The sequence below is a fragment of the Panthera uncia genome, chromosome X (genome assembly GCF_023721935.1).
Source record: "Panthera uncia isolate 11264 chromosome X, Puncia_PCG_1.0, whole genome shotgun sequence".
Lineage (NCBI taxonomy): Eukaryota > Metazoa > Chordata > Mammalia > Carnivora > Felidae > Panthera > Panthera uncia.
Genome location: NC_064817.1, coordinates 56,270,866 through 56,287,637, shown reverse-complemented (window position 1 = coordinate 56,287,637; position 16,772 = coordinate 56,270,866). Strand labels below are relative to the sequence as shown.

Here is a 16,772-nt window from a genome sequence, read left to right as displayed (position 1 = left end):
TCCCTCTCTCTCTCTGCCCCTCCCCCACTCGCACTCTGTCTCTCTTGAAAATAAATAAATGTTAAAAATTTTTTGAAAAGCATGTGCAGGCTTTGCATAAGCGGTGATCAAGCACTGGGGTCGAGGGCTGCAAACGGAGGGAGCAATGGCCCTATGGGGCCAGCGGGCCGATTACCTTGTGGCAAATGATCAGGGTTGCCTGCAGGCTTCTTTTCTAGCCTCCCTTTAGCCCCTTTATTTTCAGCTGAGTGAGTGGTGCCTCAGCCTCGTGATCTACGTGCGCACGTGGAAGCCTTCCAAGGCAGTTACACAATCTCCTCTAGCTCCTCTCTGGCCAAGGCGGTCTTGAGGTACTGCTCCCTCCCAGCCCGGTTCCCTACCCGAAAACTAGCTTCCTCAAAGCGCACCACTGCCCCCCTCCTTCCCGGGCCTGGCTCTTCACCAGTTGCTAAGGAGTAAAGTACCTTAGGGACTTCTTTCCTGTTTGGTTTGGGTCAAAGTGAGAAATTCAAGCTGTTCTTTTAGTGAAAAAGTATAAAATACAATAAAACCCCAGAGATTCCAATTCTTTAGACCCTTAACGCCAGTGTGAGTCTTGCCTCTTAGGTCTGAAGTTACCATCGGTTCCCAAAACCAGGCCGGCAGAAGAAACCAGGCCTCCTCAATATCCTGCATGCACAGCAAGTGTGGAAAACTTAAATCGTCATTAGAAATGTTTCGAAAATAAACCTCTGAAAGCATATTGCCTACGGTGACACATTCTCGACCGCGGAGTGGGCGGGGGTGCTGGGGCCCCCGCGTGGGCGGGGCGGACGAGGCGAACCCCTTGGACTTAGCGCGCAGCTGCCAGGACCCACTGCGCCCGCCACGCCTCCAGCTCGCGTCTCCCGCAAGGTGGAAGCGGCGCAGCACCTAGTGACCTGCTGCCGCAGGCCACGCGGGAGGCTCTGGGCCACGGCCGCCTCCGGGGATTGAGTGGGGGATGCAGGAACCTCGCGGGGAGGCTCGACGGGAGTAAGGGTGGCAGGGAGCTGCGGCGGGGCCCTAGACCGTGAGCGTCTTGGGCACTTGCTGGCGTGGGCTGGAGTTCCAGAGGCCGCCGCAGGCTCATGGACGGCCGGCTCCAGGCCTGAGCTGTGGGAGGGCTCTGCCGGGGCCTGGCACTCGGGCTCTTCCCCCCCGCGAGGGTGGAGCTGCATTGGGGAGCCTCCTAACTTGGAGGACCCAGGGCCCCTGTAGCACGCAGGCTGTTTCTCTTGAGGGGATTGGAAACGTGGCGCGATGAGGAGCCGAAGTAACTCCGGGGTCCGACTGGATGGCTACGCTCGGCTGGTGCATCAGACCATCCTGTGCCATCAGGTAAGTGAAGGGGTGCCTGTAATCATCGAGGATGTGCAGTGTGATGGCCTAGACAGAGACTGCTGAGTGACACCCACCCCTGGTGTGTGTGTGTGTGTGTGTGTGTGTGTGTGTGTGTGTTTAGCAGGTCTTCCCGCCCCTTAGCTGGGGAAGGCGTAGAGGACCCTGAAGAAAAGATAGGTGTTGGGCCAAGAACAGAACTAGGGTCAAGTACCGTTAGCCTTGAGCCCTGAGCCTTGGCTTCAAAGCGGTCCCCCCCCCACACACACACACCACCCCGTCCCTGAAGCCACAGCGGGGTTCCAGGGGCACAGCTGAAAAATGTGTTGAAGCTTGTTTATTGACACTCCCCGTCCCCTCCCCCAGGTCTGGGGGTCATCTTCTTGCCCTCCAGCCAAAGAAAAGAAGTAGGAGAACATTTAGTCATCTTAAGACTAAACTGTTGAAGATTTGTGGTACCTTGTATACACTATTAATTATATATTTTTTCTAGTCCTATAATGCTGGGTTTTTGTTAATAGTTATTCCTTCTAACTGGAAAGTTAAAACACTACCTCTGTTTTAACAATACTCACATTTCAGACTTGGAAGTTTTCAGCCGGCGTTTCCCCCTTGTTCAAGATAGCATTTGCTTGCACTTGGTCAGAAGAAGAGGAGGTTATAAAACTAAAGAGTGGTGAAGTAGAAGAAAAACCAAAGTCCCTCAGTAACCCATTTGATAGACTTGGTCTCCTCATATTAACACCTTATGTTTACCTGCCTGTCCTGTTTTTCTTGGTCTTACAGAATCCAGTGACTGGCTTGCTTCCAGCCAGCTATGATCAGAAAGATGCCTGGGTCCGAGATAATGTGTACAGTATCTTGGCTGTGTGGGGTTTGGGCCTGGCCTATCGGAAGAATGCAGACCGGGATGAGGATAAGGCAAAGGCCTATGAACTGGAGCAGGTACTCAGAATAAATATACAAAGAGATCTGGAGCTGTGTGTGGGCTGGGAGGTTGAATGGGAAGCAGGGTTTTAAAGAAATGTCGCTCAAAGGAGATAAAAGAACTATATTTTGCCTTTCTCGCTCTCTCTTCACCTTCTTGAAATTACATTCCAGAATGCTTTCCTGTATTGTACTGATTTTTTTTTTTTTTTTTTTGGTGTAGTGGAACTTGAAACTTGCTGATTCAGGGGGAGAGGGCAGTCTGTTCTGTTATAGTGGAAAAGCCTATCGTGGGATCTTTGCTGAAATTTATAATTGTCTAAGTAAAGGTATTTTGCAGTCTCCAGCATATTTATTCTCATTGAGAAGGATGTTGGAGGCAGGTATCTATCATTTTACTTCATTTTTGAAAATTATAGGTGGTATTTGTTGTTTCTTTTGCAAATGTTTATTTAAATTATGGTTAGTTAACATACAGTGCAATGTTGGTTTCAGGAATAGAATTCAGCGATTCATCACTTACATATAGCACCCAGTGTTCATTGATAGGTGGTATTCGTATGAGGGTAACTGACACAAATTAGGAGTCTTTCACATCTAGACACAAGTAAAGACTTTATTTGTTGAATTTATACCTATGACCACTGTTTCAGAGCCTGTCCCCCTCCCCAAGCAAAATAAGGTCAGAATCAGCAGATGCGTTTAAGCCAAATTTTAAGGCCTTCCCATCAGTAAAGTAGCATCCTTTATAGACAGAGAGTGCTCTGTTCTCTTGAATGACCAAGAAAATGATATTCTGAGCTACATGGGTCTCTTAATATTATGAAATTCCACCGTCAGTTGTGAGGTATGTGTGAATTATTTTCCATTAGTGGAGAAGATTCTACACCAGCCATCTGCTCAAGCGGTATCTCTCAGACTTAGGTAATCTGAATTCTAGTCTTTATCTGTAAATCAGAATATTGAGCCTTGGTTATTTTATTTTATTTTTTTGAGAGAGAGCACAAGTGGGAGAGGGGCAGAGAGAGCGGGACAGAGGATCCGAAGAGGGCTTTGCACTGACAACAGCAGCAAGCCCCATGTGGGACTTGAACTCAGGAACCGTGAGATCATGACCCGAGTGAAGTCAGACGCTCAACCAAGTGAGCCACCCAGGCACCCAAGACTTGGTTATTTTTTAAGGGCATCAACATGTTGCAGGGTTGCAGTCCTTGGCAATAGGGAAGTTTCACCATGTTGTCATCTGCAACAGCAGGCATTTGCCATTCCTTCAAGCCATTTATTGGGATGTACCTAGGTCCATCAAAAAAAATTTTTGGAGTTTTTGCTCTAACTTAAGAAGTACAGATCAATATTTTTATGGCTTATAAAAGTCATACATAACCATTGTAAGAATTTGGAAAATATAGAGGAGTTTTTTTAAAAATCCTGTAATCCTATTCCTCCATCCACCTCTGAAATTCTGCATCCTACTGTAATGTTTGGCTATTTTGAGCTCAGTATTTTATTTGTTTTGCTAGAGATTAATATTAGTGGAACAATATCCAAGATTCCATACCTAGTACAATTTGACCAATGTTTTTCAATACTATTGGAAGAAATCTGTTGTCTCTTTGTTGACTAATCATTATGCAAAGTTAAAATTTTTCCTTCTGTGGTCCAGGAAGAAAGAATTTAACAGAGGAGGGGGGGGAATTTAAGGAAACATTGAGTTTTTTACTTTTAAATTTTAATGTTTCATTAAATAATTTTTAGCAGAACCCAAAGATATTTTCCATACTACCTCAGTAATAACTTTGAAATATCTCAAAAACATTATAACAATAGAAAGCACCTTCAAAAAATAAACATTTCTCTGGGAATCCTAAAATTTCTATGAACTTCCATTATGAATTAAAACATATTTTATTATTAGGTCTCATTAACTTTTCTCAAACCTAACTCAGTTAATTCAGACCAGGGATCAGAAAATCATCTCTGTAAATGTCCAGATAGGAAATATCTTTGGCATTGTGGATCACGTGTGATCTCTGCCCAAATACTCAGCACTTCAGTTGCTGCACAAAAGCAGCCAGAGATAAGCTTTATTTACATAACAGGTGGTGAGCTACATTTGTCCCTAACCTATTCTGGCCATACATTGGAATCTTTTGGGAAGCTTTTAAGAAATACCTTTACTGAACCCCAGCCTAGAACAATTTATATAAATCTCTGGAAGTGGAGCCCTGGGACATTATTTTTTTTTAGATTCTTTTTATTTATTTATTTAAATTCAAGTTAGTTAACATACAGAGTAGTCTTGGTTTCAGGAGTAGAACCCAGTGATGACATATGACACCCAGTGCTCATCCCGAAAAGTGCCCTCCTTGATGCCTGTCACCCATTTAGCCCATCCCCCCACCAACCTCCCCTCCAGTAGCCCTCAGTTTTAAAAAAAACCTACTGATTCTAAAGTGAAACTAGGGATAATAACCATTGACTTATGGCCAGTAAATGAGTATAGATTAAATCCAGTAAATCGACAGATGAAATTCCCACCTACGGTCAACTTTCCATTACTGTGTGGATTTTCCTAAACCAATTGTTAATCATTTTTACTCTTCCTTCCAACTCTCACACTGGTTTCTCTCTGCGAAATAATGTCAAAGAACTAAAGAGAATTAGGAGACAAGGGTTTAGGTGACTATTCTGTCTTAGAGTGAGAATATAATTATGCACATATATGTTTTTACAAATGCCCTTTTCTCTTAGTCACACAGATAAAGATGCACACCCATAAAAATAAATAGGCACACAAATAGAGGTAGCTCTTTGGATGCCTCCAGTTCTGCTTCTTCCTCAGTTTTGTTCTCTTTGTGTAGTCTCTTACCTTTTCTCATGAGTTTAACTATTACCTTTATATGAATCACTTCCAAAACTTCATCTTTAGTTCTGGTCTCAATTCAGTTTCAAACCCTGATTTTCATTGTCTTCTGTTCAGTTGTACCTGCATATCCTATGTCTTCTCAAAATCAGGATGTCTGAAACCCCATGTTCCCTACTAAAAACAAACAAAAGAGATCACTGGGTCACCTGGGTGGCTCAGTCAGTTAAGCATCCCGACTCTTGGTTTCAGCTCAGGTCTTGATCTCACTGTTCCGTATGATCGAGCCCCACATCGGGGCACGACAGTGCAGAATCTACTTGGGATTCTCTCTCCTCTCTCTCTGCCTCTCCCCCTGCTTGCCCACTCTCTCTCTCTCAAATAGACAAATACTTTAAAAAAAGAGATTAGCTAACAATAGCAACTCAGCAGACATCCTTGTTCTCTTATTGGTGTCCTCATTCTACCAGTCACCTAAGCAACATTATTTACAGAATTTCCCAGAGTGTATTGCATGGAACATTAGGTCAACTAACCTTGGGGGTATGTTAAACAGTGGGTTTCTTTACTCCATTATTTCTCTGAGCCTTTGATGTACTTATGTGCGTTTCAAATGTAAGATGAGGGTGAGGTTTACACCCTTTTCAGAATTTCTTGGACTAGTGTTCTATAAAACAGCATTTGAAACGTGGTGCCATTAGGGTGATTTCTGACTTGCCCTTTTACCTTTTGATACATGCAGATCAAAGTCTGTTGATTCATGTAATTTTTTTTAATCCATCTCTTCCTTTCTGTTCCCTTCTGCCTCAACCATAGTCTAAACCTTGATCACAACACTGTTGTGAAAAACACATTTTAATTATATCATTTGCATTCTCAGCAATGTTTCTGTGGCTCATTTCCTGACAAGTAAAATCCAGATGTTTTTGATTAATAGCCAAGACTCTAGGGCTTGGTCCTAGCCTGCTTTTTCAAAATTGTAAGATTTGGGGGCCCTGTATTACCTACTCCCAGTTCTAACCAGATTGGTATCTTTCTTATTCCTCTAAAAACAATCCCTTAATAAAAATACCTGACATTTGTGTAAATACTTTTTATTGTACTGTGTACTTCCCCATAATTATTAGTATTTTATTCTCACAACACCCTGTGAATTAGGTATTATCTTCCTCAATTTATGTGAAGGGATTGAAGCTTGGAGATGAAGCTGGAATTTGGTGGTGCTGTGAATACAACCTGGATCTTATGACTTCAGATTAAGTCTTTGAATTTTTCCTCCATGGAAGCCATGGACAGTCTCACCTCCAAATCTTTTTACAAATTGTTTCTTCCAAAAACAAAACAAAACAAAACAAAAACAAATTGTTTCTTCCACTCACAATACCCGTTCTCTTCCAATCTGAACTAATACTGTCCATTCAAGCCCAGCACCAGTCTCACTTTTTCTATGGTTTCTGTCCTCATAAGACCACTCAGTTGTACAGTGATCACTTCTTTCTCAGGGCGACTTTCTTGGAACTTCTAGATCACTTATGGTCTGTACTAAACATGTTCACTTTTTCATTTAGCAGACTTTGTGTAATTGTCATGTGCCAGGCCCTGTACTAGATATAAAAAAACAAAATGGGACAAAATGTTTATATTTAGCTCTCAACTTCTTATTTAAAAATTTTTTAATTTATAGAAAAGTTATAAGAAATAGTAAAATGAGCATATTTGCATATACTCTTTATCTAGATTCACTATATTGTTAACATTTTGTCTTATTTACATCCTCCCTTTCTCAAAATGCATGCGTGCATGCACACACATACACACACCCACAATTTTTTTGATGAGCCATTTGGGAATTACTTGCAAACATGGAATATATATTTTTAAAAATAAAGCCTACTCAATCCACTGACTTAAAGGTTTATTTCTAAACCTGGTCTCTGTCCCATTTTCTTAAAGAGTTTATAGTCTAATGAGGGATACAGATATATAAACAAATAAATAATACATTAGGACAGATACTGTAGGTACTATATAGGAGATACAGTACAAAGTTCTGTGGGACAGAGGTGGGAATGTCTTGTCTTTACCTTGAACAAAGCAAGGAAGGATTCACAGAAAATTTAGATTTTAAGGGATAACTAGGAGTTGTTAGGTAGACTATGTAGTTTAGGTGTTTTTTTTAACGTATGTGCTCTGTATCCCTTATCTTTATGTTCCACAAAGCCTGATAAAGTGTTTTACATATTTTACATGCCCAACAAACATCTGATTGTACATATACCTGAAGAGAAAGAGATTAATACTTAAAGTAGAAGTGGTTGTACATAGTTATATGTCCTTATATAGTCAGTTTACAAATACAGTAAAACCTTGGTTTGCAAGTATAATTTGTTCCAGAAACATGCTTTTAATCCAAAGCACTTGTATATCAAAGCAAATTTTCCCCATAAGAAATAATGAAAACTCAGATGATTCATTCCACAACCCAAAAATATTTACATAAAAATGATTACAATACTGTAATATAATACAAAATAATAAAGAAAATGCAAAATATAAAGAAAAATAAATAAATGAGGGGCGCCTGGGTGGCTCAGTCAGTTAAGCGTCCGATTTCGACTCAGGCCACAATCTCGTTGTTTGTGAATTTAGCCCCGCATCAGGTTCCACACTGACCTTGCAAAGCCTGCTTGGGATTCTTTCTCTCTCCCGCGCTCGCTCTCTCTCTCTCTCTCTCTCTCTGCCCCTCCCCAACTTGCACGTGTGTGCTCACTCTCGCTCTCTCATAAATAAATAAATAAATAAATAAACTAAAAGAAAAAGAAACAAATTAACCTGCACTTGTCTTTGAAAACCTTTATGGCTGGTGTGAGGGAGACGAGAGAGGAGGGTTATTATGTAGGACGACTTCCACTATCACTAACAGAATCACTGCTATCTATTGGCTCAATGGAATCTTTTTCTTTTTGTGCAACTTCCAACAGGTAACCTATCCAATGACACTTGCTTTTGTCTCCTTTTTTTTTTTAATTTTTTTTAACGTTTTATTTATTTTTGAGACAGGGAGAGACAGAGCATGAACAGAGGAGGGTCAGAGAGAGGGAGACACAGAATCTGAAACAGGCTCCAGGCTCTGAGCTGTCAGCACAGAGCCCGATGCGGGGCTCGAACTCACGGACCTCGATATCATGACCTGAGCCGAAGTCGGCCACTCAACCGACTGAGCCACCCAGGCGCCCCGCTTTTGTCTCCTTTTGAGGATTTCACAGAAATGTGACATTGCATTGATGATCATCTACAATCCCAGAGCGAGCGAGAGAGAGAGGGAGAAAGAGAAGAACCATTGGCTCAGTTGTGATCATGTGACATTGGGCATCATGTACTACTCATATTGCAAGACATCACTTGTTTATCAAGATAAAATTTGTTAGGAATGTTTGTTCATCTTTGCGGAACACTCGCAGAACAAGTTACTCAGAATCCAAGGCTTTACTGTATGTAGATCCATGTCCTCAAAAAGAGTAGGTAAGAAGAGGGTGTCATTTGATGTGGTTAGAAGCTCTAGTGTATGAATAAACATGTCTAATTAATGCTAACTACAGCAATGAAACAGAAAATGGCCAGTTTGGAGGAATACAAAAGTACAAATACCTCCCCTCATTCCTACCTGCCCATACTTTCTATTAATTGTATCCTGGCTTGGAAGTTGGAATTTGAGGACAGAAATGGCAGACAATGGCCATTTCAGGAGGCCAAAAGTGGAATCAGGAATTCTCCACTGGGTCCATGATTCCCAGGTTTGCTGTTTAAGTTAAAGAAAATGTAGACAGCAGTAGCAAGGCTTGTTGATGGCCAAGAAAGTTGAAAGAATGTGATAGAAACCTGTGAGGATGTGGTGACATGTAGAAGATAGTTCAGATGCTTTCTGTAACAGGGTATATTAAAAGGATGGTCTCTTTCATTAGGGTCAAAGTAATGATAGAGATTTTCTTATAGGGGTTGCAGTCAGTTTCATTTTAGATATATATATATATATATATATGTATATATATATATATATATCTGTGCATGTGTGTGTATATATGTGTGTGTGTATACACATATATATGTATATACGCATGTATATGTATGTATGTATATGATTTCTTCCCTTGATGTGTAAGAGGAGGGCACCATTTATAGACAGCAATTAGTTAACAAAGGGAGCTCTCCCAAGGATACACTTTTTACTCTTTCTCAATAAAAGCCTGCATAAAGAGTTGGAGCATAACCGACTTAACATGTACTAAATCCTTATCATGCCTATTGCTCATAGTCCCACTTCAGTGTTTTGAAGGAATAACAGAGTGATGTGGCTCCTAAGTAGATTAATTTTCAGAGGTGTCCTGAAGCCACCTCTGAGCTAGCATATCCTGGAGTAACCTGGTTGTATTTCTTTTGGACCGTGAAACAGAAAGCTTAAATAAATGGAGAAGCTATATATTTGTGGGTCCATTTCTGGATTCTCTAATCTATTCCATTGATCTGTGTGTCTGTTTTTGTGCCAGTACCATACTGCCTTGATGATTACAGCTTTGTAATACAGCTTGAAGTCCGGAATTTTGATGCCTGTAGCTTTGGTTTTCTTTTTCAACATGACTTTGGCTATTCAGGATATTTCTGGTTCCATACGCATTTTAGGATTGTTTGTTCTAGCTCTGTGAAGAATGCTGGTGGTATTTTGACAGGGATTGTATTAAATCTATAGATGGCTTTGACTTTGAGTGGATATAGACATTTTAACAACATTTGTTCTTCCAATCCATGAGCATGGAATGTTTTTCCATTTTTTGTGTGTCATCTTCATTGTCTTTCATAAGCTTTCTATAGTTTTCATTGTACAGATCTTTTACCTCTTTGGTTAGGTATGTTAACTAACTTGAATTTAAATTAAAAAAATAAAAATGGGAAAAGAAATGGAGAAGCCGTTTGATGCTATGTTTTCCAAAACATTGCCTACCCGTGCCACTGTTGATGGGCTCTTCTAGTGTCATGTAGTATAACTAGTATGGTATAGTATTACTCTACTATATTGTAATGTAATACAATTATTATTACTATATTATGTTATACCAACCAGTACAGTATATAGTTGGTGACCAGAATTTTGGAATGTTATGATTGGAAAGCTAACTAATTTAGAAACTGCCAAGCCCAGGGGCACCTGGGTGGCTCAGTCAGTTAAGCATCTGACCCTTGATGTCAGCTCAGGTTGTGATCTCACAGTTTGTGGGTTCAAGCCCCACATTGGGCTCCATGCTAACAGCATGGAGCCTGCTTGCAATTCTGTCTCCCTCTCTCTCTCTCTGTCCCTCCCCTGCTCACTATCTCTCTCCCAAAATAAATAAATAAACATTAAAAAAAGAAACTTTCCAAGCCCCAGTAAGAGAAAGAGTGATGACTTGAGACCTAAGAATACTGTGGCTTTTTTTTCCCTATGGAAAAGAGGTTGAGTTGCACTAACAGTTCCCCTTTATACTTATTCTGAGTTGAAGTTCATTTATTCTTTAGGGAAAATGTACAGATAAATATTTCTGTGAACTCCTGAAGGTAAGTCTGGGCTACTTTAGAAAAAATAAAAAGTGACACCATTGGCTTTTCCAGGCCCTAGGAACTATTCTAGAATACCCTTATAGCTTTAGGAGTTCAGAGCTGACTTGCCTCTTTTCTCGGGGTGGAATGTCCTCTAATAGGATGGTTGGCTTGGTTTTACATAAGCCTGTTGGAGCTTGGATTCTTTTTTTGACTTGAGGGAGGCAGCAACTGCAGCTTTTGATTCCACTTTTAGCTGCAATTTAGCTCTTCTGTGTACCTATAAAGTAAATGCCATGTAAATAGGAGCCCAGGATAGGGTTACTCATTCGCAAAAGGTCATGTACCAACTGCAGTTGCTGAGTAAGTGTTCCTGCATCTAGGGATGTTTATAACAGTCTTGTTTCCATTTATTTCTGCAGAGTGTAGTGAAGCTGATGAGGGGACTGCTCCACTGCATGATCCGACAGGTATGGCATTGGTACCAGCTCCCTCTCGAATAAAAGCTCATTGTAATAGTGTCTCTACCCTTTAGGGAATGTTTACAGCTTATGTTTTTTCAACTTCACCAACAGCGGACACTTAAGTTTAGAAAATTTGTAGAATCAAGGAAGGAACTGTCACCCATGATCTCACCACCCAGTTACCACTAGCATGTTTCCTTTCAGTCTTTTTTCGCCCCCTCTACAAATGGCTCTTTAATATACTTCATCACTACTGTACATGCAATTCCGGACATCGAGTAAAGAGGACACAGGCTCTAAGCCCTCATTTGAAACCCTTGGGACCAGATAAATTTTAGAATTCAAATTTTTTCAGATTTTTAAGTCCAGTGCATGTGCTATATATTATGTTATGCTCTCAGCAGGTCCAGAACAGCACTGGATTATCAAAAACAGTAATCTCTCTGTAGGGGAGCATGCATTTCCACACTGAGTGGAACAAATTAAAACTACAAATAGCCCCATGTCAATCTGAGTCAGGTTTTGCCACTAAATGCATTTTGGTACAAAATTTAGAGGAAAAACCTTTTGTCAGTGTTGTAGATTTTAGGATTGGAGATAAGTGTCTAGGATTTATATCTCCTTGCATTAATTTGCATTTTCTTGACCTTGAATGAAGTTGAGCGTCTTTCTGGTGTAAATTGAAAATTTTCATTTCCTCTTTTAATTACCTGTTAGATCCTTTGCCTATTTTTCTTTTGGGCTGTCTCTTTCTTGACTACTTGAGTTCCTGTATATCATGGATATTAATGTTTTGTCACATATGCTGCAAATATTTTTTAGCAGTCTGTGGTTTATCTTTTGCATTTATGATTTTTTTCATTCGAAAGTATTTTACCAAAAAAAAAGTGTTTTACGTTTATCCTAGGAGATCTTTACACACCTTGCACACATTGAATTTAAACTGATTTTCTTGAGTCCAAGATTACATTTTATTAGAAGAAGCAAGCAAAGCCCAGATTAATAAAGTGACTATCCACAGGCACACAAGTCTAAAGTAGAAATAAAAGGAAATCAATTCCACACTTCTGAACTTCTTTATTCGTGCTTTCTCTCCTGGGGTCTCATAGTCATCATTTCTCTTTTCCCCTTCTTTGCTACTTTTTTTTGTATTTTAGGTATTTGTATGTTCTACCTTACCAAATAGGTTTAAATTCACTAACTTCATGAACCATATTTAAAAGTATAATAGTTACTGTCATATATCAGAAGCCCATATAATCAAATCTGAGTTTCAGGAGCTAAGTCTTTCAGTTGTCCCTTGCACAGTGTTTCCTTTCTCACTTCTGGTTTCAGCTTTCTTTCATATGTTTTCTCTGTCACTCCATGTATCTCTCTGCCACTCTTTTCATTACTCCTTCAACATATATCCCTTTGTCTGAATTTCCTTCAAAATTCCTACCTCTTGTTTTAGGAACTAATGCATCTTTTTATAATTTAATTATCTCTCATTAGGCTGTTTTCACTCAACCACTGGCATCTGAGTTTATGTCTACAATGTGGCAAAACAGCCATCTGAAAAGTAAAAGAGAGGTAATGAGCAGGAAATAGCTGGTTTTAACTGGTATTATTTTATAATTTAATTGCTTAAATTAAAAAAATGGCAACAGCAGACTTTCCTAGTTATGTCACTGTCAGGAAAAAGAGGTAACAGCATATTTTAAATATTCACAGTTGCCTGAAAACCAAATGCACTGATAAATGTGAGAGTATGACAGAAGTATGGCATATGGGACGACTTTTCTGCATAGCCTTCTTTCACTGTTTTTGTTTTCTTCAGGTGGATAAAGTAGAATCCTTCAAATATAGTCAGAGTACCAGGGATAGCCTCCATGCCAAATACAATACCAAAACCTGCGCCACCGTAGTGGGTGATGACCAGTGGGGACACCTGCAATTGGATGCTACCTCTGTGTACCTGCTCTTCTTAGCACAAATGACTGCCTCAGGTCAGTACCAGGACAGAATTACCGGGAGCCGCTTGAGGTGGAGCACTGGCTCTGGCGCACGTGGCTTCTCCAAAGGTGTTGACCAGAAAACAACATAGCTGTTCACATTGCTCAAAGGTACACAGTGGAAAAATACAATTTTGCAAATTTTATACAGAGAAACAACTCTTTGAGATCTAGTTAGTATTCTTTTCCATTGAAAAACAAGTCTGGGGAATTTTCTTAATTGAGAACCAGGAAATTTGGGGTAGATTTTTATTTTTATCCTCAGATACCGTGAGATGGGAAAAAAGAGCTAGAGTTTATTGCTTCTTCTCATGCTATTCACTGACTAGCCTATAGTTTACATTAAATAAATTGAATCACCTACTTTATACTACTGTGTGTGTGTGTGTATATATATATATATATATATATATATATATATATATATGATAAACAAGGCATCTATCTAAAGGCATCTAAATTATATTAAGGGAATTAACTTAGGAATCAGAATTCCAGTATTTATTTTTATTATTGAGTAATATACCCTTTTCAGATGGTTTTGTTATTAGCTTTAGATACTTCACCTGAAAAAGGAAAATGTAAGAACCAACATAATTCCCTTTTATTTCTCCTAACTTGGTGAGGACAATGAATCTGATTATACTCCGTTTGTAAATTAAACAGGACCTTTCCCAGATTTCCTGAGTAAGTAAATGTACTCAGAATACCACATTTTGATATTCCAATTTCTTTATCTTCCTATCTAGGTATAGAACTCCTAAGAACGAAGGGCATTCAGGGTGAGAATTATCCCAGAATATACTTATTCTACTTTCTTGCATAAATAAATATGTGGTGATGAAGCCTTCCTTTTCCCCCTCTAGAATGCACAGCCCAGAAGCTGAATTACCTTTTATTAGAATTATAACATGGCTACCCACATACTCCCATCTTTTGGAGAGGAGGTTCCTCCCTGAATAAATATACTTTTAGCTATTATTCATTTAAATAGAATGGCAGCTGTAACTTCATTTCTAATATTCTTTTAATACCAACTCTATTTTTCTACAAAGCAAACTGTCTCAATATTTCTTATGGTTTTCTTTTTTTAATATTTTTAATGTTTATTATTTTTGAGAAAGAGAGAGACAAAGAGAAAGCAGGGGAGGGGCAGAGAGAGAGGAAGACACAGAATCAGAAGCAGGCTCCAGGCTCTGAGCTGTCAGCACAAAACCTGACATGGGACTCGAACTCACAGACTGCGAGATCATTACCTGAGCTGAAGTCAGCCACTCAACCTACTAAGCCACCCAGACGCCCCATTTCTTATGTTTTTTAATTTGAGTCTAGAAAGGAAGGAGAAATATAGTAAAGAGGCTTATAAGACATACTCATTCAACAAATATTTGTTGATTTCTGATTTAACATGTGATTTTCAACTCAATAAACTGACTTTGATAGGTGCTTGGAAAAAGATGGATATTATTTGATCAGGCCTTTGCAGAACAAACAGGAGTAAGTAGAAATTTACAAGACAGAGAAGGAAAGGGAATAGCATGGCTCCAACACAAAAGTTTGAAAGATAGCCACCATGGTAAGACTAGTTATCTTCTATGATTAGAATGTAAGATAGATCTGGAAAATTGCCAAAAGATGAGGCTAGAAAGTTGGAGCTAGCTGTTTAAGGGCCTGTGTACCATGCCAAGTAGTTGGGAGTTTAGTCTATAGTCATTACAGAACCACTCAAGGTAAATAATCAAGAAAGTTTCAGATGATTCACTCCAGTAGCAGGAGGATAGATTGAATGGGGGAGAAAATTAAGATGGAGGACTAGTTAGGAGGTTAGTGAAGTACTTGAGGCAAGAAGTGATGCAGAATATATGCAAGGCAATAGCCTTGAGGGTGAAAAGTATAGATGTGAGAGATAATCAATAGATAACGTATGAAAGCTCTTCATGGAAAATTTCCACCTTTCATGAAAGCAATTCTCTGCACATTTTTGAGTATATGAAAATCTCCACCTTGGTTAAAAGAGAGGCTTAGGCAGAAGCCGACGCCTTTCTCCCCAGCAAAATAACTGTAAACTGTGAAAATAAATTTGAAAAAAAAAAGCCCAATCTTTTATCACTGGAAATTGTCCTAAGGGCATACAGCAAAGTGGAGAAACATTTATTCAAGGAAATCTAAGTCTTGGTAAGAGCAGTGAGAGTGTGGCATTTAGACCACAACCTACTCCCTCCCTCCCCCTGAGCTGACCATGACAGAAACACTATTCAGCTTGGATGTGGCCAAGAATATAAGCCTTCCTCTTCCCCTAGCTCCCAGTTTGAGGCGATATCTCCCCAAGAGAGGTTGCCAGCATTTCTCATCCTCCTCACCTCTGTGTTACAGAAGTTCTGGTCTAGCCAAGAATAACTAAGAGGTCTGAAACTGCATTCCTATTCCAGTCCCACTTATGGAGCAAAAGCTTAAACCCAGGCAGAGCAGTCCAAGAATAATAGGCCTGGCCCACCTTGCTAGTAGCATGGAGGCAAAGGCAGGCCACAAGGACAGAAAGCTCTGTAGTCCTTCCCAAGAAAACTGACTTTATTTGGAACTGAGTGTGGGAAAGTTCAAGTCTAAGGGCACTCTCAAAAACAGTGGAGATTTTTGTTCTAAGAAATGAAGAGGACGCTGATAGCTCAATAAGACCAACAAACTAGCCTATAGACTAACTAGAAGTTTTAGCAGAGAACCAGAGAGAAACAGCTGGAAAGAGTTATCCTAGGGTTAAAACAAATGTCAAAGGGTGGCCTCAAAATCATGAAATGGGGCTTGAATATAATTGGCTGAGACTGTGAAGCAATTTATACCTCAAGGAATTATACGGTATAATAGAGCAGTTGGTGGAGGTTAACAGCTGGGTATGGAACCAACAGAGGCAGACACTTAATAGATCACAGAAGGCTAAAACGAAAACTGTGGTCTTCCTCGGATGACAGTGTGTATGCCCTAGGCTACATCCTCTGAGGAACAGCATCAGAGGCTGCATCTTGTTGGAAATATAGATTTCATTGACATTGTCCAGCCAAGTCACTAAACAAATAAAAAGGAAACATAAAGAAGCCCCATGCAGGAGGGCATCAATTAATCTATAGAGTTTCTATAACACATTATCTACAATATCCAGTTTTCCACAAAAAAATTATGATATATGGAAAGAAACAGGAAAGCCTAGTCAACACAGGGAAGAAAAGGTAACAGAAACTGCCTTTGAGAGGAAGCATATGCTGAATTTAGTAGACAAAGACTTCAAAGCAGTTACTATAAAAATGTCAAAAAATCTAAAGGACACCAGGCTTAAAGAGGTAAAGAAAAATATGATGAAAGTATTTCATCAAATAGAGAATATCAATATGGAGATAAAAATGAACCAAATGGAAATTTTAGAGTTGAAAAGTATAGTAACTTAAATGAAAATTTCACTTGAGAGGCTCAACATATTTGAGCTGGCAAGAGAAAGAATCACCATACTTGAAGATAGATTAACAGAGATTATGCAATCTGAAGAATAGAAGAAGTAATAAAGAAAATGAATAGTACCCAAGAGCAATGTAGGACATAATTTAGAACACC

The 16,772-nt window shown here is 39.6% G+C and overlaps 1 protein-coding gene across 2 annotated transcripts in view; it reads left to right on the top strand.

The window, feature by feature from the left end:
- The first annotated feature begins 872 nt into the window (after positions 1 to 872).
- PHKA1 (phosphorylase kinase regulatory subunit alpha 1) overlaps positions 873 to 16,772 on the top strand; it is a 155,457-nt gene continuing 139,557 nt past the window's right edge. For both annotated transcript variants that reach the window (XM_049643979.1, XM_049643980.1), the window contains exons 1-4: positions 873 to 1,359; positions 2,146 to 2,304; positions 11,140 to 11,187; positions 13,001 to 13,169. In XM_049643979.1, coding sequence (XP_049499936.1) covers positions 1,282 to 1,359; positions 2,146 to 2,304; positions 11,140 to 11,187; positions 13,001 to 13,169 — 454 coding nt within the window. In that variant the 5' untranslated portion in view covers positions 873 to 1,281. The remainder of the gene's footprint in view (positions 1,360 to 2,145; positions 2,305 to 11,139; positions 11,188 to 13,000; positions 13,170 to 16,772) is intronic.